Here is a 22,494-nt window from a genome sequence, read left to right on the forward strand (position 1 = left end):
AGAAAAGGCATCATGGCGCGGTCTTCACTGACAACATTGCGTTGATATATTATTTTTGCCACCTTTCACTCAGTAAAAAAATTTTTCAAGCGCGTATTTTTGTAAGCGTAGTCTTTATCCAAATCGTTCTACCCTTTTTTTTTTTTTTACTATTTATGAACAACTGACGCAAGAGGGCGCTAAATTCGGGCCAGTTCGATTCCTAGATCCTAGACGTCATTGAAGCATTTTGTGTGTTTGATTGATAGAGTACCCGTTTAAATCTCACAGCTTATGTTGCGAACCCGGTGTGATGAAATTTTTGTTTAAAATCCATCTCGTTTTCAACATGACATGTTACTTTTGTCTTCGGTAACTGTTGAGGACCACTTACTGATGCCAACATGAGCCGGATGACAACCGACCTGACTTTTGACCACATCAATGACTTTTTTAAACTCGGGGTGAAAAATCCCCGTATGCCAGACACGCTTGCCAAGAGCAGCACAGGAGGCTGGGGCATAAATCAACCGCGGGAATTGGCGGACGAAGCCGATGCTAAACAAGTGCCTAGCTACCGACGGTAAGAATGGTGGGCCGGGGAAAGAGGACAGGGGATGGAGTGTGGTTGAGGAATGGAGACTATTTTTGTCGCTTTATTTTCTTTCTAAAAACAACACCCCCCCCCCCAAAAAAAAAATAATGGCATGACCAAATGTTGAACGACGTATTGCCTGTACTACTAGTAGGATGGAACTACTCCTAGAACTATGAGGCTCCACGTAGTGGAGCCTCATAGGTTCAGAACCCCGCAAAATTGTTGTCGGCACAAAACACTAATTAAGTACAAAAACGTCCATCCCAACCAAGCCGTTCCCCACAGTACCGCTGCACAGTTTGCCCCTAAACTCCGTACAATGCCTCATGACATTCTCACGTTATGTGCACCCAACAAACATCGGTGGATTCTGTCGGTTTTTTCGGCAAAATGATGGAAAATATGCCTTTTCCGCACTGAGCCAACCTGACACTTGAAATTTGCACGCGTGCAAAATGATCGCAGTCATATTCGGGTTCGATAGCTAGCTAGCTCAGAGCGCGCCGCGGGGGGTACGTACTCGCACTTGTACGCATGCGCATACTATCGTTCCGCTCCTACACCATACCCCCCGCGGCGCGCTCCGAGCGATCGGACCGAAAATGACTGCGATCATTCTGCGCGCGTGCAAATTTCAAGTGTCAGGTTGGCTCAGTGCGGAAAGGGCATATTTTCCATCATTTTTGCAAAAAAAACGACAGAATCCACCGATGTTTGTTGGGTGCACATAGCGTGAGTATGTCATGAGGTATTGTACGGAGTTTAGGGGCAAACTGTGCAGCGGTTCTGTGGGAAACGGCTTGGTTGGGATGGACGTTTTTGTACTGAATTAGTGTTTTGTGCTGACAACAATTTTGCGGGGTTCTGAACCTATGAGGCTCCACTACGTGGAGCCTCATAGTTCTAGAAGTAGGATGGAACGCCGTATTATCGGGGTACTTATCACGTTTCTCGTTCGGAATAGAGATTGCCCACTTACCTTCCAGAATTGTCCTGTCTTATGTGTTGTATAACTTTTCCTTTTTAAATTAATATAAAAAATCTAACGGGTAGTGTGTTTTTTTCCGTGTACGATGCCTGTGAAAATAGACATGCGCGGCGTGTGCGAACGGAGGTGGACTCCCTATTATCGCGGTATGCGGGAAGTGGTTTTTATAATGATCCCAACTTTTTTGTTCATAGTTTATGTTTGACCAAAACACTCCCTGAATAAAGTCTGATATTTTCCCTGTAACGTTCAAGTTGATTAAAGACAAAATGTCTGCAGGATGATTTCTTAAGACCCTGCCCTTCCCCCGAAAGGGGAACACAAATCCCTGAGGCAATTCTACTGATCGGCGATTGACGGCGCCATTCACTTTACACGGTGTGCCGTTTTATTTTCGCTAACGCGCGGTGCTTATTTTGATCCCGTAAAAGTTGTTACGATTTCGCGCTGCAAATATGGTCGTTCGACTTCATTTTACATTTGCAGCTGAAGAATGGGAACCAGACAATGGAACTTTTATGGACAGAGCGCAATTAAAGATTTATGTTAAAATATAAACGGTACCTTTTAGCAGACATGGTGAGGGAAAATTTTGCAAGTTTTGGAAACGTTAATATTTATTAAAATCGTTAAATGTCCCGAAAGACACAACATTTTTTAATCGTCCTTTTTATACAACTTGGTAGAAAATCCTTGATGACTGGTGAACTGGATAAAAATCGCCACTTGAAGGAGTTTTGACACTGTAAAAAGAGAAATTTCCCATGCCGCGATAATAGGGATGCCGCGATAATAGGGAGTCCGACTATACTAGCACTTTCAAAATCCAGGATGTAAAAGCCCAGTTACCTAAGCTTTCTTTTCGTACAAGAATCATTCAAATCACTCACACACTTTTCAAGTTACGGAATTTCGAACACAAACACCGTTTTAAAGTTCTGTCCACAACCACAGATCACAGAAGTTTTCTTTCACTGTTCAGCAAAATTGGGATGCATGTGAATTGACTCCTCCAAAAGTGGTCCGAGACATGGCTACTCCGCTTCTGCACATGCGTGACATGGGTAACACCAATCAGGAAACTGAATACAATCTTGGCGGAGAGGTTAGCCCCACTAGTGTGGCCGTCGGTTAGTCCGAGTAACTTGGACCCAACTTATCGCCTTTTTTTAACATTTGGACATGGTCTGGCGATAGTGGGGTCCAAGCTAATACCGCGACCTGGACAACATCATCCTGTCACTGTCCCAAAAACCAACATTTTCCAACAAAAAACATCAGATTTCACCTTCAAAACGGCCTCCAAATTACTAGATATGCCACCTGAGGTACAAGTAGACATCGATAATTAAGATGGTTGTATTGAAGTTTACTTACGATCCGGAAAAAAAGTGAAATTTTCCGTTCATATCGCAGAGCTCCCCTTGCGATCTTGAACATGTTAAATTTCCGATCGTGTTTAATGTTTGAACGACGCGATTTCTTCTACATGCCCAGCGTACATTCGATGGCCCCGTATCCCGAGTGCGATTCCGTTACCGAGCGCGCGCGATGCATCGATTATGATAATGAGTAGACTGGATCACGTTTGTAAATACACATGTGCATTTCAAACGATAATAGGGAGTCGGGAACTAGCGCAGCTTTTATGGCGGGTACCAGTTCAAGCTGGTTCCCGATTCCCTTTTACAGTTCGAAATGCACATGTATGTGTTTACAAACGTGACTCATTATCATAATCGATGAACGGAAAATTTCACTTTTTTTCCGGATCGTAAGTAAACTTCAATACAACCATCTTAATTATCGATGTCTACTTGTACATCAGGTGGCATATCTAGTAATTTGGAGGCCGTTTTGAAGGTGAAATCTGATGTTTTTTTGTTGGAAAATGATGGCTGCCATCACCAGACGTTTCACGAGCGCATATGGGCTCCAGAAAGATTGAAGAATATCTCGGAAAATGGAACATCATTAGACCTAAGCATCCCAGAAGTGATAGGTGAGACATCATAGAATACAACCATAAGAAAGTAAGAAACTGAGAATGTAAGAAACGGACCGCAGTTTTATGAAAACTTCGTCCTCAGTAGCGCGCGGTACCACGGTGTGTGGCCAGAGGTTCAGCGCAGCATACCGACGGCCACACTAGTGGGGCTACGGAGAGGTAATCCCACATGACGTAGAGGAAAAGGATCTGGGAGTTATAATCACTGAAGGTGGGAAGACTAGTAGACAATGTGCACCAGCAGCAAGCAAGGCCATGTCTAAACTGAGAATCATAAAGCACACCTCGGGCGCGGTTCTAGAGCAAATATTTTTTTTGGGGGGGGGGCTAGCAGGGTGGATCCAGAATTTTTTTCAGGCAGGCGTGCTGGAACGTAGACAGGTTATTTTCTCCGGACACTTAGGCCTCCAAAAATCAATAGGGGAGAGGGGGAGGGGGGCTCATGCCATATTTTTAATGGGGAGCGCTGATAAAATCCTACTATCGGGCACACTTTAACTAAAAGTGTACAAATGCACCCTTCTCATGACTATTTATATAGGGGGAGACCGTTCGCACGTACGTCAGATTCTTACATTTTGCTAGTGCAATTTTTTTTGTATGGCTTTTTTTTTGGGGGGGGGGGGGGAGTCTAGACAAAATTTTGAACGGACATTGGCGCACCTTCAAGCACTATGACAAGAAATGCTTCACAATGCTCTACAAACTTACATCCGTCTCCATCTGGAATATTCTGTCCAAGCCTGGTGTCCATACCTTAAGAAAGATATCGCCATGTAAGAGAAAGTACAATGAAGAGCCACACAACAAGAGGGGACCTGATAGAGACCTTCAAGATCATGAAAGGATTGGAAGGTATAGAGAAGTCCAAGCTCTTCTTAACCAATCCACACACTGACAGAGCCAGAGGATACAGTTACAAGATGTATAAGACAGCTCTGAAAAAGGGGCTGAACTGTAGAAAATATTTCTTCTCAGTCAGAGTGATCACAGAGTGGAATAGTCTCCCAGCAAGCGTCATAGAAGCCTAAGACCACAAATTAGTTCAAGACGCAGCTGGATAAGTTTTGGAAGGAAAAAGGATATGGGGTCGTAAAGGCATAAGCCTGATAATTGCCCACCAAACTAAGTGTAAGTGCAAGTTTTGGCAAAACTTCATTGGAAATTGATCCTGCCATTTGGGTTTCGTGTTTTTTTTTTACTCACCCTGTATAGGCCTAAGCCCAAATGTTGAGGCGAGTTGGCATAGCCCAAGGCCTACATTGTGAGTGAAACATGATTTGTTATTTGGTATCCAAATTTTGTAGAGGGAAACTCATCGAAAACTCCTCCAAAATTTGCATCATTGGCATTCGTTTCAATATCTTCAATCCATTGCTCAATCACAAGTCAAATCACAGGTCAAATCACAGGTCAAATCAAGGGTCAGGAAAGAAAGAATGCAATATTCTGACTCTGCCTTCCAGCTGATAACCAAGATGTTCAGTCATAAAAAGTATGTGTAGACAAAAAGTCAGGATTACACCTACAGATTGACAATGTTCACTTCGTGTTAAAATTCTTTGATGCGTAGAAATCCGCAAGATGCATATCACCAGCAGGAGTACGTCCAAAAGTACCAGAAACAGTGGGAGGAGGAACGGATGCAAGAGCACGGGGCTGGTGCAGCTGGGGGCGACATCACAGCTAGGAGCATACACTCTAGCCTGTCTGGTGAGTTCAGACTTTGGTAGGAACTAGGGAACTATGAGCTCCATTTACAAGTACCCCCTCAACGGTAAGAAGAGGAGAGTTGTAGGAGTCTACTGGGAGAGACGTTGAACGTATTACCAATGATGCCTGATGCTCAGACGAAGACGTAATTGCTTTGTGGCTTTCTGCATATTCAGTTTAAAATAAGTCTTGCACACTGCGCACTATGTGTCCTGTCCGCGATTTTTTTGCATACCACAGAAGGGGACGTAGGGGTATATCGTAGCACGTTGAGTTGCAAGTCAGGTTCTCAGACTTTATTTTTGAAAAAAATTCATCCAAACCACAAATTAACGAAAGTAAAAAGATCCAAATGACTAAAAATAAGCTTTTTTAAGAGAAAAAAAAGAAGGAAAGAAAGAAAAACAAAATCACGCCCAGCGGGAAATTAAACTCACGACCTACAGATGAACATCAATCCTACAAAATCCTCCATTTCATCCAGGTGGATTTGGGAACATTTCGGGTGGAAAACTGATCCATTTTTTCAATTGTCCCGTTTAGATTTGGAGAGCATGACAGAGAGTGATGTCTTCAGCATGCCCAATGATGTCCCAGCTGAGCTGGCTTCCAAGGTCTACCACAACTACAACTTTGATCACACGTACAATCCTGCCCTTCCTATCACAGAGTACAATGAGCAGGTAAGAAAGAGTCTGGTTCTGTGGAGGAAAGTTGCAAAGAGGGGAGGACAGGGTGTCAGAGTTGTATTTAGGGCCATCACCACTCAGTCACAGGTCAGATCATAAGTCAATCACAAGTCCATCTGAAGTCAAATCTCAATTCAGACAACAAATCAGATCACATGTCAATCACAAGTCAAATCACAAGTCAAGTCGCAAGTCAAATCGCAAGTCAAATCACAAGTCAAATCACAAGTCAAATCACAAGTCAAATCACAAGTCAAAGCACAAGTCAAAGCACAAGTCAAAGCACAAGTCAAATCACAAGTCAAATCACAAGTCAAAGCACAAGTCAAAGCACAAGTCAAAGCACAAGTCAAAGCACAAGTCAAAGCACAAGTCAAAGCACAAGTCAAAGCACAAGTCAAAGCACAAGTCAAAGCACAAGTCAAATCACAAGTCAAATCACAAGTCAAATCACAAGTGGCAAGAAACTGACACAGAATGCCTTTTGTCACAGTTCCTCGAGGTGTGACATGTGATCGATTTGTCGTTCTTTTTGATAGCTTAGTTGAAAGAGCACTGATACTGTTTCATATTTTATTAACGATAATAATTTCGTAGCAGCTTTCGGTTAATAGTCGAAAACATTACAGATTAGATAATTAATTTGTTAGAGCACTGGTATGATATTCCGTCTGGCTCGTTGTCATTTAGAAGAAATCAAGATTTGTAGATGATTTCCAACGATCTGTCAATTAACTGATATTTGGATAAATGAAGAGTTCTATTGACGAAATCGTGTTTCGTGATCAAAAATGTTGCACATGGTTTTTCTGTGATCTCTCAAAAAGTGTAATATCCACTGAGCTGAAACTTCAACAGGTTAGGTTCTGAACATTCTTATTTTGGATTTTGGCTGGTGTTACTATTGGAAATGAACGAAATGCATGAAAAGCAAATGATCCTATATTCCTGTAAAACAGGTTGTCAGGACCATAGAGGCATCTCCAGTGGCCATCATCCAGGGCCCTACAGGGAGCGGCAAGACGACCCAGGTCCCCCAGTACATCTTAGATTACTACGCCACGCAAGACAGACACTGTAACATCATTGTGACCCAGCCCCGCCGTATCGCGGCTATGAGCATCGCACGACGCGTCTGCGAGGAGCGACGGTGGCAGCTAGGAAGTCTCGTGGGATACCAGGTTTGAGATTGTTTAGCACAAGTAACTGGAGTTCAGTCTCAGATAATGGCCAATTACACTGTGCACTATCAGACATTGCTTTGTGTACGGCTAACAGCAGGCTTAGGGGGGACTCTGGCTAAAGAAATATTTATATTTCATTCAGGAATTACAGATTTGTGAGTTTGCTATTTGGTTTGACCATTAAAGGCATCATAACGATTCTTTATTATTATTAATTTTTGGTACAGAAACCAAGCATTGCTCAAATGCCCTAGGCACTGTAGCTCCAAAGCCTGAAGAAACCTGTAGAGAGGAGACAATGAGAAGAAATTACAGTTTTAGAGGTGGGAGGAAAAGCCCAGAAGAATAGTCTGGGGAAAACCCACCTAATCAGGTAGGGACTGAAACCCAATCCAGATATTGGCCTAGGCGGGATTCGAACCCTGGTCGCAGCGGTGGAAGGCGAGGGAAGTACTGCTATGCCAACCTGACTCCTTCCAGTGCTGGAGTTGAAGCCAGAGCTGGAGAAAAAGCATGGTTTCTTAAATGGCCCTAACCAAGCCATTTTTCCCTAAAAATGACAATGACCAGTGATTGTTGCATTAATTGCTTTCATTTAGGTTGGCATGGATCGCTGTACTTCAGATGACACACGTCTGACGTTTGTCACCACCGGTGTGCTGCTGCAGAAACTCATCAATGGCCGCACCATGAACAAGTACACGCACATCATTCTGGACGAGGTATAGTGTTCTTATGACTTGTATTTGTTTTTAGTTACCCCACCTTGGATATTGAGTTGCACAGTGACCAGCACCTTTACTCTTTGTATACAATTTGGCGACATGTCTGCTCATGATGGTGCCACTGAGAGACAATGAGCCAAGTTATTGACCTGAATGTCTTAGCGCATTGTTTTAATTTGTCTTATTAATTATTAAGGCTAGCAATGAAATCTGCACTCAAAAAGTTCAGGCAACTTTTTGTCCTATTTAACCCTCCTAGTGTCAATTTAACCCTCCTGGAAGTCAATTTCAGAGAAACACTGCTCACAAAAAACAATACTGGAGATCAGTGAAGCGTGACCGAATCTATCTGCCTTGAGTTTAATCTCACAAACGAATTGTGCAAGCTTTTGAAGTGTTATCCTTAAAAATTAATGTATCGTCCTCTATTCAGGTTCATGAGAGAGATCAAAACATGGACTTTGCCCTCTTGGTGACCCGCAAGCTACAAAGGTCAAACTCGAGACACGTCAAGGTAACAAAAAACTACTTGAAAGTCTTTCAAAGATGACCATGTATCATAGAAAGTTTGTGTTTAGAAGACGTTGGGAGAAGACGGTATCAAGAAAAAAGCAGATGTGGCACAATATTTTGCCAACAAAACTTATGCGTAACTTCATGAAATTTGTGTGAATATGTATGAGTTATAGTAAAACAAATAAAACATGGTTTAGTTTGGGTGGATAGTCGATGTTAGCTCTCCTCTGTATTGGAAGTTGACAAACTAGTTCCCTTGGCTTCTCCTTGAGAACTAGTCTGTCAACTTCCAATACCTTGGGGAGCTAATATCGACTATCAACCCTCAAAATAGGTTTTATTTGTATACTACTCCACTAGCTGTACGATAAAATGGACTTTCATGTTTGTCAAAGCAGTTGTATAACATAATTATACTCAATGCTTGATATAATTAGCTATTAAACCTTAACTCCCTAGGGTGATTTACTAGGAACCTTCCTCATCCTTGCAAATCCCAACACCATATGGTAAACTGTGCACATAAACAGTTGGACTCTGTTTGTTTGTGGTATGCCTAATCCCACCCAAAGCACAGTCAGTTTACTAGTGCAGTACTCATCCTAACAGATCCCAACAAACCCTGGTGTCGGAGTTTGGCTGGTTGGGGATCGTTAGGGTTAAAGTTTCACCCTAGAATATGAGAAATGGGTCTTCGATTGTTGATAAAAATTGCAATAATGAATTTCATCACCATTTACATGTCACAGATTGTTCTTATGTCGGCGACCTTTGACACCTCGATGTTTGCGCATTACTTTGCCATGCCCATCGCAGGGAAGTTGGAAGACGCACCAGTCGTGAACATTGAGGGCATAGTTTATGACGTGCAGGAGCATTACGTTGAGGAAATTGCACACCTTGGACCGGTAAGACTAAGTGGAGTTCTTTTTTATTCCGTTATAAAACCAGTTCACGCCGGGATTATTTTTGCCGAAAATTTCGTTTTTGGAAAAAGGCAAGATATAGCAGCCACTTTTTGATATACAGCCAAACACCACAAATACTGATTCGCAAGATTTATTTAAAGCTATAGTCCATCATTTGCAACTATCCGAAAAGTAACTGGCGTATTTATTGTTGAAAAACATACTTGGTTGAAAGATAGTAAGGGGAATAAACTCCCTGTGAAATTATTCTTTCTAGCAAGCTGTCATTTTGAAGTAATCAACGAAAGAAGGCCTTTCCAACGGTGCTTCTTAAGACGCACTGTAGGAAAATTTAAATTAGTAGTTCGTTTTGTTATTCGGCGAAGCGCGCGCAAGCATTGGCACGACGCACACGCGCACGCGGTTGCTATAATTCGTCGGATCAGTGCGCGACATCGCGTAGCTGCAATCGGCTCACAAGAACGTGTCTCGGACGCTGAATTCAGGCCCAATTCAAAACATGATTCAGCAACTTTTGATTTGAAATTGAGATCCTAGAATGCTGTTTTTCTCGGGAAAATACAGCTGAAGCTGAGCTGAAACTTCATCAGGTTAGTTGTTCAGTACCCTTCTTTAGATTTTGAGCACTTTTGTTGCTTCAAACGAACAAAATGCACAAATTACAAATGATGGACTATATCTTTAAGCCTCATATTTTTCAACACTCTGGGGTTTGCCCAAGGAGCGTAAATTGTACCACAACAGGCTGTGCACAGCGGCCAAGTCCAAGTACAACACACAGTCCGCCTCCACAGACTTCTCGGACTTTGTGTGTGTGTACAAAACAAATAGGGGATTAGTGTGTTTAGACGTCATCCGGAGGCGAGTCGAGGCACGCTAGACATTTTAACCAGTCAGCCGTGCCAGTGTATAGAAACAGCCAGACCATGTTAACACGTCATCCGACGCCAACTGCTTAATGCTAGAGTCAGGTATTTTGTCATCTTACAACCAAAGAGATAGAGAGGGGGGGGGTGTATTTGTGGAGGTATTCGCATGTCTGGCTGTTCCACTTCCCTTTTTGTCGTCAATTTCGTTTCTTGAAAAAATTAAGCTAACAACATATTTCAGGACAAAAGGAGTGTTAAATAGGGTTTCTGTTTTTAACCATTTGGCCTTTTAAACTTTGCCTCTAATCTATATCCACAAAGAGTGTCTTTTGTAATATTTACAATACCTTAAATCTAATTTGTATATACATGTTCACCCTTCCAACAATTTATTTACATTGTAAAGCTCTCTGTATGTCTATTTTGGGTTGTTTTAGTTCCTATACGTTTATTCCTATCAAGTTTTGCTCAAATAAACTAAGTTATACAAAACATTTAGAGCACTGCCAATTAATACTACTGGTGCCAAACCTTGCGGTTTGTTATTTTGCAGTACATTGAAAGTGACAATGGGGATCCAAAGATAACCAATGAAGCCTATGACCTTGCTAGAGCCTTGATCCTTCACTTTGATGAGTTGGAAGTAGCCGAGCAAGGGTAAGACCATCAACATGTCAGAAAAGCGTTTCAGAGTCAGCTCAACCAAATAGCATAAGGAGTTTTAATACTCCGGTTGACCCAATCAGATTTTGCTTTCAGACACACTAACTTTATGTATTTCCATTGACTAGACTCTGCGATCGTTCCTATTATTCGTCAGTTCGGTGCGTAACATCGCACAGCTGCAATCAGCTGTATGAGAGCGTGTCCCTGACACTGATTTGGGCGCAATTCAAAACATGACATCGGCAACTTTTGAATTGAAATCGAGATCCTACAATATTCTTTTCTCGAAAATACAGCATTCACTGAGCTAAAACTTCATCAGGTCAGTTGTTAAGCACCCTTCTTTAGATTGTGAGCACTTTTGTTGCTTCAAACGAAAAAAATGCACAAATGATAAACTCCACCGTTAATTCAAATTTTAAAAATAATATGAATTGGGGTGATTCTGGAACACAAGTCTGTAACGGGTGCTACTCACATCGTAGGTACCTCGCTCCACCGGGAATGTCTCAAAAGGGAGAAGAGTCAGGTTGGCGCGGTGGTCCTTACTTCAACCTTCCATCTCTGTATCCCAAGTTTTATACTAAGTCGACAAGGAGATTCTGTCGGCTGTGCTTAGAATACTTATGTGGGGTTTTGCTCTCACACCAGAAACTGAACAAATGTTTGAATCACTTGTTTTGTTTTTACACCAGAGACCATGAGAAGAGTGGGCGAGCTCAACACAGGGGTACTGTCTTGGTATTCCTACCTGGTAAGTCGTGTTGGTTTCTCCATGACAGTTCTAGGGTTTTTGGAAGAGCAAATTCTGCCCCACTTCGTGTTGCGCTACTGGTCTCAACCAAGAGCACAGAACAATCTGCATTATTTTGTACAAAATCTTTACAGCATTTTTTATGATGTTGATAATCTCGACCCTTTCCATCGCATTATTTTGTACAAAATCTTTACGAAAAATGTAAAGAATTGTGGAGAAGCTGATTTACCAATTGAAGCAAACATAAATCTTCAGTGTGATGAATCAAATCTGTATGAAGAAGTTTATGATTAAATTCTAACAAAAAAATACTTGTTTACTTGTAGGCTTAGGTAACTTATCCCAAACTCTGACAATCAGAACTTTGTTTTCCTTTAGTAAGGACCTTCAAACTAATCATCCATTGTTACGTTTGATTTTGTTTAGGATTGGCTGAGATAAATCGTCTGGATGAGATGTTAATCAGTGTCCACTCCACCCACAGGTATGACACCCCATAGGCTAAGCACAATTTCTCTTTGCCATACAACAGTGCCATCCCACAATCACATTAACTTATTACCTGCCTTGCCACCCTGCTAAATTTTTACCTTGCAGTGAACACTGAAGGAGCTTCAGAAATTTGCCCAACTTTGGTTCTGTACTTGTATCCAACAGCAGATTTGAGCAAGAACTTTAACCCTTACAGAACTCAACCCATCAAACCCTAACGGCATGTTTTGTTGGAATCTGTCAGGATGGGTACAGTACCCCTAAAGTGACATTCTTTTACATTGGGTTGGCACACCTCCAGAATCAAAGTCAGAAATATGTGTGCACAGTTTCCCATGCGGTGTTGGAATTTGCCAGGATGGGTATGGTTCCTAGTAAATCATGCTAGGGAGTTAGGGTTAATAAACCATCGCTCCGTCGAACTTCACTCGAACCTGTGCTATTTTGCCATAGTTTGACTACTCCAGTCAACTATTCAATAGATCAATCCCAGTTGCCCGCTTTTTGTGATGACTGGGCTGGCTTTCCCACTTACTGGGATACTCCAAAGCTCACTTTGTAATTTTGTACAGTGCAAATTTGCACAATGCACTCCCCTTTAGCGACGTGTTCAAAGCTATACAAAACACACGTGTGATGGGCAATCAGGCATGGAAGCGTCCTAGTAATGGCGACCAGAATCGTCACCATAATTTCAAAATTGGATTGGTGTATACCAGCCTGCAGAGGTTGGCCACAAGGCTGGTTACCGATATCTGCGTGCATCACAATACACTAGCAGGGAGCCAGTACCAGGAAGTATTGTGATGACGTGTTGACCGTCATGTGACTATTTCGCATGTTGCTATAGGAATCTCCCACTGAACCATGTGAACCAGGCTACATCCCTGTACCAGAAAGTCAGCATCGCGATTGAAGTACGCAAAGATTGTATGTAGAAGGCCAGCCTTCAAAGCTGTGATGGATGGCTAAAACTGTGAGAATAACACAGAGCCAACACCCAGTGTTGGGTCTGTACGATTATGATAACATCAGGCATGCAACTTTTCCTTGGATCCGCTGATTTCCTCGTTTTTTACTTCTCATGAATGCCATTACAAATTGAAAAATGCTGTACAAAGTCTTGTGTAATTTTAGGAATTTCCTCGTTTTTTTCTAAATTCCCAGTTGCATGCCTGTAACATACATGGCACAGGTAGTGACCATTTGCTGAAGAAATTGCGTTTAATCATGTGACACTTAGCCCAACGTTTAGTTTATAACGCACGATGTGGTTGCTGACCAATTGCATGCCTACTGCAACGTTGGCTGATCTCGGGGGAAACCAGACGTCAAACGTCACACAGTCAGACCCTATTAGTGCGCAGGCATTAGTTACATCATGAATCAAACCACTTGTTGACCTATGGTTCTTGATTGAACTTCTCCTAGGCTGTGGGTCTTACCACTGCACTCCACCATCACAGGCCAAGAGCAAGCCAGAGCGTTCACCAGGGCCCAAGACGGATTTAGAAAGATTATCCTAGCGACTAACATTGCTGAGAGTTCCATCACGGTGCCTGACATCAAATACGGTAGGATTTTGATCTTTGCTTGATATTTCTTCACTGACATAACTGATATTAAGATACCAACATACATGTCGCTTCATTAGGACTGTACAGTGTGAGTCAAAAAGAAAGTGACCAAGATTAACAATTTCTTCCCTTAAGAAAATGGAAGAGTAAGGTAGCACTTTAAATGACTAAATTAAAAATGAAAGCTTTGTAGCAACAACTACTTCATCATATACACTAAAGAGTGGCATCATCATACAAGGTTTATTCGAAGCAGAAGGTGCCCTTAACCAGTTTGCGCCGGATGACGTGTATACACACAAAGGTTTTGCGGTATACTGAATGGATCACACATAAACACGGAGGGAGCGAGGCCGGAAATATGAGTGTGCTGCCCGAGGGTGATGGCTTCAACCCGCCTGGCATTGAAAAGTAGTCCTGCACCTCGTTCCGTTCTTGTCAAAATGCTTGAACTGCTTGAACTGGCATTTTTGCTAGTATACAACTTCGATTCTGCAAAATCCTCCAACTACCTCCATGTAAAAATTGCATGCAGCCTGAAGCCTCCAGAATCCTTCGTTATTTCTTGAATGTGGTCCTTGGAATAACCATTGCCTAAATCCTGCAACATCTTCCAGCAATCGCTGTCAATATTTGAGGCAGAGCCAGTGACATCCTGGAACAGTATAATCTAGGCCTAAATTTATGCACGGTTGAGCATAAACAACACAAGGTCTGTCCTAAAACCTTACACTAGTGGTGTATCCAGAGGGAAGCAGGGGGCACTTTGCCCCCCCCCCCCCCCCTCGGCGTTTTTTGTGACAGTTTTTTTTTATGCCCCGCGGCGAAGCCGAAGGGGCATACTGTTTCCGCCTTGTCCTTCCGTGGGTGGGTGTGTGGGTGGGTGTGTGGGTGGGTGGGTGTGTGTGTGTGTCCGGACAAATCTTGTCAGCGCGATAACTTGAGAAATACTTAACATATGAACTTCAAATTTGGTTTGTGGATTGTCCTTGGTAATCCTAAGAAGCCTTTTGCATTAGGGGCCGAAAGGTCAAGGGTCAAGGTCACAGTGGCTGAAACAATAGAAATTTTGTCAGCGCGATAACTTGAGAAATACTTTACATATGAACTTCAAATTTGGTTTGTGGATTGTTCTTGGCAATTCTAAGAAGCCTTTTGCATTTGGGGCCAAAAGGTCAAGGGTCAAGGTCACAGTGACTAAAACAAAAGAAATTTTGTCAGCGCGATAACTTGAGAAGTACTTTACATATGAACTTCAAATTTGGTTTGTGGATTTTTCTTGGTAATCCTAAGAAGCCTATTGCAATTGGGGCCGAAAGGTCAAGGGTCAAGGTCACAGTGGCTGAAACAATAGAAATTTTGTCAGCGTGATAACTTGAGAAATACTTTACATATGAACTTCAAATTTGGTTTGTGGATTGTCCTTGGCAATCCTAAGAAGCCTTTTGCATTTGGGGCCAAAAGGTCAAGGGTCAAGGTCACAGTGGCAAAAACAAAAGAAATTTTGTCAGTGTGATAACTTGAGATATACTTTACATATGAATTTCAAATTTGGTTTGTGGATTGTCCTTGGCAATCCTAAGAAGCCTATCGCATTGGGGGTCAAAAGGTCAAGGGTCAAGGTCACAGTGGCTAAAACAATAGAAATCTTGTATTTATTCTGAGATCATAGGGATTAGGGATTAATTCATATAAAACCTACAGAAGACACTAATGCTGTCAATGAACGTTCCATTTGACCAAGGTACATGTAAGTTGATGTTAGAGTGGTGTTATGTCATGGAAACAGTCACGGTTGCGGGGCATTTGTGTTTGTAAACACACCTGACTTGTTTTTTCAGCAATAATTTCAATAAATGGTTTGTGAGTCCTGACATTAATCCCATAAAAGAAAACCCGCTCAAAAACCATTACAATGGGCCGTGACAATGGGCTTATAATTTGCAGTATGCATAATAATGTTCATTTTTGAAGAGTGCCCCCATTTGGTTTTATTTGTTCTTGAACAGTAATTGACTTCATGTTGACTAAGTGTATGGTGTGTGATCCGGAGACAAACTATCAGAGCCTCAAACTGCAGTGGGCGTCCAAAGCAAACGCCATCCAAAGAAAGGGTAAGATTCCAAATGTTGATCTTCAAATGAACAGATCTGACCAAAGTGGCTTATTAACCCCTTAGACACTGAAGCGCCAAAACTGCCATAGCTATTACTCCTTGTAGTGCCCAAAACTGCCGGAGCACTATATGGTTTTATTGAATCTTCATTGGATAAATGTGATGCGATCAAGCTAAATGAGTGGTTTGTCGACCCTGGTCAATTTTTTTTTAACAGATTTGAAAAGAGCACAATCTCAGCATTACTGCTGTGAAAACAGCATGCTGATACCATCTTTAGTTCAAAAATTATGGAAGTCGGAACACCAAGAGATTTGACGAAGTGATGTGATGAAGTGGCCCTATTTTGGCCTGAATCTCCAAACGAAAGTTCCCGAAAAAACGACTCATTTTCATCACAAATACAATGTAATACAATGTATTACAGGTGGTTATAGCTTGACCCTCCCTTCCTGGCTTGCGATTTCAACCAAACAATTCCAGCAATTAAGTATCAATCAATGTCTTTTACAGTTGAGTGCTCCAGGCCTACAAAAAGCAGGATTGACTGGCTGTGACCATTTATGTATTAACTTGATACAGCTATGCTTTGACTGAAGGTGATTGATAAACCAGCTGTACATGCCAGTGACCTGCTTTTGTCTGTTGATGGAATTTGACTAGTCACAGAGCTTTCTTGAAATATGATCCGACTGTTGGTGACTAGCCTGTGTATAAAAACATGGCAGGGGAACAGGATTGATTTTTTGTCTGTCTGTGACTGTTCATACCACAGGCGGGGTTTAAATGTGATAACACTGAAATTCATTAAAAGGATTCTGTAGAGTATTTCTGTGAAATTCAAATCGTACTGCTGTAATGAATGGGGTTTTGTATCGTATAATGCTGGTTCCAATTTAACCTTAAATCTTCTTGATCCTCCAAAATCCACCAGGTGGCTTTGGAGGGTTTTGAAGGATGTAGGAATTAGAACTACTTTAACTTAACATGGGGCTCGATGCCCCTTCAAAGTTTAAAAACTGTGCTATTGGGTTCTTTGCACGCTGGTGGCTTTTGGAGGATTTAGGAATGCTAAAGGCAAAAAGGCTGAAAAAGTTATCCAATCCAAGTCTGTTGTGACAAAGTGTTTCCCGTTTGATACATGGTGATGAAACATGCTGCCTTTTATTTTGCAGGGCGAGCCGGGCGTGTGTCGTCAGGCAAGGTCTACAGACTCGTCCCCAGGGAGTTCTACGAGGACTGCATCCAAGATTATGGAATCCCAGAAATGAGGGTAGGAGGTTGATTCCCTTTTTGAAAAGAATTCAATTTATCAGAAAGGTTTTCATGTCCAATCGACAGGACTGAAACGCTTGAGGGTGCCTGACTATTCGTATAATAGAGCACTAGTACGGTATAAATCCAGAGTTTTGCAGGTTCAAACCTGCTCCAGTCAACTTCTTTGTTTTAACCTCCTATGCAAACCTACATTCTGTGCCAAGTGGTCCTTTCAGTCAAAACCAACCAGGTGACTGTTTTCAACAGTTAAAAATTCTCAGCCTACATAAAGCAGGATTGACTGACTGGGACTGTGTAAGTAACTTGATACAGCTATGCTTTGACTCCAGGAGAGTGATAAAACAGCACTGACCACAACTTGCCTGCTTTGTCTGTTGACCCAGTTTGACTTGTCACAGTGCTTGCTTGACGTGTGATCTGACTGCTGGTGACTAGCCTTCGTTAAAAGTATAGCAGGGGAAGTGGAAGTGAATTTTTGACTGCCTGTGACTGGTTAAATAGCAGAAGGGTTAACTTCAGACTTGAGATAGCTAGTGAGATGCGATAGATACTCTATAGTTACAAAAAAATCCAAATAAAAAAAACAAACTGAAAGAGAATTGCCTTAGATGTACAGCACTCACAGTTACACTGCAGTCCTGTTTCAAATCAGTAACCACTCGCCAAATTTGTCCATTCTTAAAAGGATAGAGAGAACATGAAATTAAGCTAAAATTGGCTCTTATTGTTTCCAATTCTTCAGCGTTGTCCGTTGGAGCAGCTGATCCTGCAAGTGAAACAGCTGGACCTCGGTGAACCTAAAGCCATCTTGGCTCTAGCTCTGGAACCACCCAACCTGGATAACATCACAAGGACGGTGCTGCTGCTCAAAGAGGTAGGAACAAACTAAGCTGTTCCGTAACATTTACGAAGCTGAGATTGTAGAAGGAATGTTCTCTAAGTCCAATGAGCAGGGGTGATAATAACTTGACAGGCTTTGATCTTTGTTAACCACTGCAAGCCGGGAATATTTTGACAAACACGGATCAAGGTACGAGATTACTTTTCACTCGACCTCAATGCCAGGCGGGTTGAAGCCATCACCCTCGGGCAGCAAGCTGCGAGCGGGTTGCTGACAGATATGTCCGGCCTTGCTCCCTACTTGTTTATCCGTCATCCGTTCCGAATACCGCAAAACCGTTGCGTGTATACACGTCATCCGGCGCGAACTGGTTAAAAGCGCTGTATAAATACTCATTATTGTGCTTATTATTCCGTGCAAAGGAAACTCGCATTTTGCTGGTTTACGCAAAGTCTTCATCGATTCTATAATCCATACATTATAGGGGGAGGCAGGTAGACTTGTTTTCAGTCCCTCCATTACAATTGTTTGTTACTTGTTCGTTTACAGTGGTGTCTGTCATGGAAGGTAGCTTCGTATGATTTTCCAGTCAGCCGGTCATAGAAAAATCAATCGGGGGTTGGACACCATCTGACTATCATTGACTATAGACCATTTTCATGTTACGGCCATCTTGATTTTTCCCATTCAAATCAACGTAACCAAAGCGAGGCTGGAAGGAAAAATAGTCTGGTTCCTTTTCGCACAAAAAACATCATCATTCAGTGCTGTTATTGGATACAGGGAACATGACTGAAATGGTGGCAGCATGCTAAAGGTCTATTGGAGGTGGTGTTCAAACCAGATGACATCGGACACCATCAGATAATAGATGACACACTTCTTTGAAGCAAGTCAACATAGCTGTAAAATGCCCATTTTGTTTCACTCCTCCGAGTCCCCAAATACACCAATGTAGAGATTTTTCATCTTACTAAAAAGTTTACACCCTGTTTTGACGACTAGCTATTCCTAGAGAATGGAGGACCACCGACATTATTTACCTGCTGTTCAGAAGTGATGTTGTCTATTTTTCATGATTCTTCACTTTAATAAAAATGTTTAAAGACATTTAGAAATCCTTTTTTATGCCATAATCTTCAAGGTTGGTGCATTGTCAACGAAAACTGGTGGCGTAATCACCCACAGTGACAGCGACGGAGATCTGACGTTTGTTGGTCGGGTGCTGTCCTCTCTTCCTGTTGATATCCGCATTGGTAAACTCTTGTTACTAGGCCACGTCTTTGATTGTCTCAAGGAGTGCCTCATCATTGGTAAGTTGGTCGATTAGGTCCGTTTAAGACTGGCATTCCTAAGAATCAAGTCCAACATTTGAAAAGTAAGGAGCCAGTAACTGCGAAACTTGTTTGCAGTCTTTCAAAACAACTCCAGGGACCAATCAAAGAAAATTTAGTAGGTAAAGTTAGTCTGTCTGAAACTAAATTCCATTTTGGTCAACTTGAGTTGCTCTAAAGACATTTTGGTTTGGTTTTATTAGTCTGAAACAGTCTGAAAGAATTCACGCAGGGATGTATGTGAATTATTTTGTTTTGCTGAAAGAACACTTGTATGATCCGTGGACAGAACTTTAAAACGGTGTTTGTGTTCAAAATTCCGTAACTTGAAAAGTACAAGAGTGATTTGAATGATTCTTGTCCTAAAAGAAAGCTTATTAATTTGGCCGTCATGCAGAACTTCATTAAAGAAATGGTTGTGACATTTTGGTTTCCTTTTTTTGGTGACTCACCCTGTAGATTTCTAGCATTATGAATAACACAGGCATGCAACTTTTCCTTTTGATCAGTTGGTTTTGCCTGCCCATCTATTCCACTAAACAAACACACTTTTAACTCTTTAAACATTTTTGAATTTCCTAATTTTTTGTGACTTTTTGCATGCTGGTAACATGCTGGTAACATTGTAGATAAATATTTTCAGCACAAATTCGTCAGCACGAAGTAACACAATTGAACAAATCAAAAGAACAAACAATCATTAGTTGAAAAGGTTTTTGCTGTTTCCATCTTGAATAACCAATTGATATCACAATTGAACAAATCAAAGGAAAAAAACAAATTTCAGTATGAATATTTGCATACTGACGATTGAACAAAAAAGTCTCACTATGGCTTAGCACTGAAAGTCTTGGCTTTAATACATATCAAGGACCGGGGCCAGATTTACCCTGCACCTTTTTCTAATTGTCAAACTGAACTCATAGTTGTGTTTGAATATTACCTGCAGGTGCTGGTCTTTCGTTGAAGAGCTTCTTTGCCCGACCTTACAAGGACCCACTCAAGGCATATGGGTGAGATATTCTTCATAAACTGTCCACAAATAAAATCTGATACCTCTGGCAACAAATTTTTTTTTTTCATGAATAAATTTTCAATTTGTATGTTTTTTTTCCAAATCTGAAAAAACACCTTTTTCCTTTTTTAGTCATCTGCAACCCTCTGAATAGGTTTTCGTTTTGTACACAAACAGATCCACTTTGTGAGCAGACTGGCTCCCAGTCCGTATATTATTGATACTGATTATGGACGGGAACCAGCTTACCCCTTGAGAACGGATTTATTGTCTGGCAGCCAATACTTGGAATTTGTAAAGAAATAATTCAATAACTAAACATGGAGGGATTCTTTTGGGGTCGATGTGGCATTCAAAAGTGAATAACTTGTGTAGTGCTAGAAAAATTGCAATTTGGAAAAGGAATTTTGTTTTTGAGATGAAAGTTGAAAATAGTACGGGGAAACGACTTTATGCAAAATTGTTGCCAATTTTGCTCAGTTGTGATGGTTCCATCTTATTGCTTCTCAACAGCCGAATTATATGCGCTGAATTTCTGTCAAATTTTGATAATGGAGCTAAGTATACATGAGCTGTAGTAAAACAAATACAACATTGTTAATTTCGGTCAAGTTGTGTGAAATGGGTCTGAAGGTTAAATGAGACTCGCAGGTTTGCATGGTGGAAAGATCAATAAGTGAGAGGTTTGCGGTAACACCATGTGGAAATATCTCTTTTGTGAGTATGTATGAGAACCTGTTGGATTGAACTCAATGTTTCGAACAGTATGCTCTGTTCGTCATCAGGGGTCTGAAGGTGTTGGCTGATTTGACTACTGCTTCATTTTATGTCAATGTGTATTCACCCTAAACAAGGCTAAAAGCCACTCAAGGTACAGGGCTACAAGAGAAATAAAAGGAAGAGTAGTAGGTACTCAGAAAAACTGAAGGTAGGAATTAACATTCCTCTTGAAACTGGCCAGATCGTATGTTGCAGGGAAACAAGCACCATGCAAGGTATTTGTATATTACACAACTTAAACATATCATACAATGGTTCACAGCAGTACAACTGTTTTTCATGTGTTTATTTCAGCGCTAAGTTGGACTGGACAGCCAACTCATTCAGTGATTGCCTTGCTATCCTGAACGCATACAACAAATGGGACCACCTCAGACAAACCAAAGGATTCCTCAGAGCTGGAATGGTGAGTCTCAATTCTACCTTTAACCTGTTGAAATCCTCTAAAATCCTCTTTGCAAAATGGAGGATTTTAAAGGATTGATGCTATACAGGGTGGTCCAAAGTTTTTATATTTTTTACACTTTTTCAGATGCAGATTTCTTGGAATTTGGGAGACATGTTAATATTATTTCAAGACATTCCTAAACTACATCATCTTTATGGTATATTGTGAAAAACGGCGCTGAAAATAAAGCCTAAATTAAGAAATGGCGATGGTTTTATTGTTTGTCAAAATCCACACTTTTGTCAAAATTCTTCTTTACCCTCATAATTTGAGAGCTTCATTATTATTATTATTATTAATCATTTCTGGTAATGAAACCAAGGATTCCTCAAAAGCGCCCTAGGCACTGTAGCTCACAAGCCTGAAGAAACATGTGGAGAGAAGACAATGAGAAGAAGTTACAGTTTTAGAGGTGGGAGGAAAAGCCCAGAAGAATATTCTGAGGAAAACCCACGGAATCAGGTAGGGACTGAAAACCCAATCCACATATTGGCCCGGGCGGGATTCGAACCCGGGTCACAGCGGTGGAAGGCGAGGAAAGTACCGCTACGCCAACCTGACTCATTAAAAAATGTAAACTTGGATTTCTTCTTTTACATCTGTCAAATAGCTATTTCGATCAAATAATTATTTCGCTGTCTCACAGAAATATATCAATACATATATGATTTTCTTCATATTATTGTAATAAGCTCTTTGTCAAGTGCAGGTGCAGGCAAATCCTGATTGGCAGCCAGTTCAGGTGCATTAAGAATATGCAAATATGCAATCCAAGTACGAACGATCTAATTAATGCGAAATTATTTGGAAATGCAGAGCACTTGTATCCACTCCTTGATTAATTTTTGAAACGATACCCTGCTTGGCTTGTTGAAGGGAAGTAACAGGCAGGATAGTTCGGGGTGGTATAGGACTTATGGGTTAAATGTCTTCATTTTTGTGTGTGATAAAAAAGTAAGCCACTTGATTGCTGGACGATATTAATTTTAGTG

At 41.3% G+C, this 22,494-nt stretch overlaps 1 protein-coding gene across 1 annotated transcript in view; it reads left to right on the forward strand.

Moving 5' to 3' along the window:
* Positions 1 to 218: 218 nt before the first annotated feature.
* LOC119742519 (ATP-dependent RNA helicase TDRD9-like) overlaps positions 219 to 22,494 on the forward strand; it is a 61,468-nt gene continuing 39,192 nt past the window's right edge. The window contains exons 1-17 of the mRNA XM_038218478.1: positions 219 to 562; positions 5,147 to 5,286; positions 5,830 to 5,969; positions 6,935 to 7,156; positions 7,759 to 7,881; positions 8,318 to 8,398; positions 9,150 to 9,308; positions 10,752 to 10,855; positions 11,560 to 11,618; positions 12,048 to 12,105; positions 13,545 to 13,687; positions 15,700 to 15,804; positions 16,982 to 17,079; positions 17,827 to 17,958; positions 19,070 to 19,238; positions 20,209 to 20,272; positions 21,349 to 21,460. Of these exons, the coding sequence (XP_038074406.1) occupies positions 384 to 562; positions 5,147 to 5,286; positions 5,830 to 5,969; positions 6,935 to 7,156; positions 7,759 to 7,881; positions 8,318 to 8,398; positions 9,150 to 9,308; positions 10,752 to 10,855; positions 11,560 to 11,618; positions 12,048 to 12,105; positions 13,545 to 13,687; positions 15,700 to 15,804; positions 16,982 to 17,079; positions 17,827 to 17,958; positions 19,070 to 19,238; positions 20,209 to 20,272; positions 21,349 to 21,460 (2,088 nt within the window). The 5' untranslated portion in view covers positions 219 to 383. The remainder of the gene's footprint in view (positions 563 to 5,146; positions 5,287 to 5,829; positions 5,970 to 6,934; positions 7,157 to 7,758; positions 7,882 to 8,317; positions 8,399 to 9,149; positions 9,309 to 10,751; positions 10,856 to 11,559; positions 11,619 to 12,047; positions 12,106 to 13,544; positions 13,688 to 15,699; positions 15,805 to 16,981; positions 17,080 to 17,826; positions 17,959 to 19,069; positions 19,239 to 20,208; positions 20,273 to 21,348; positions 21,461 to 22,494) is intronic.

Source organism: Patiria miniata, unplaced genomic scaffold (assembly GCF_015706575.1).
Source record: "Patiria miniata isolate m_02_andy unplaced genomic scaffold, ASM1570657v1 HiC_scaffold_6, whole genome shotgun sequence".
In the NCBI taxonomy this organism is placed as follows: domain Eukaryota; kingdom Metazoa; phylum Echinodermata; class Asteroidea; order Valvatida; family Asterinidae; genus Patiria; species Patiria miniata.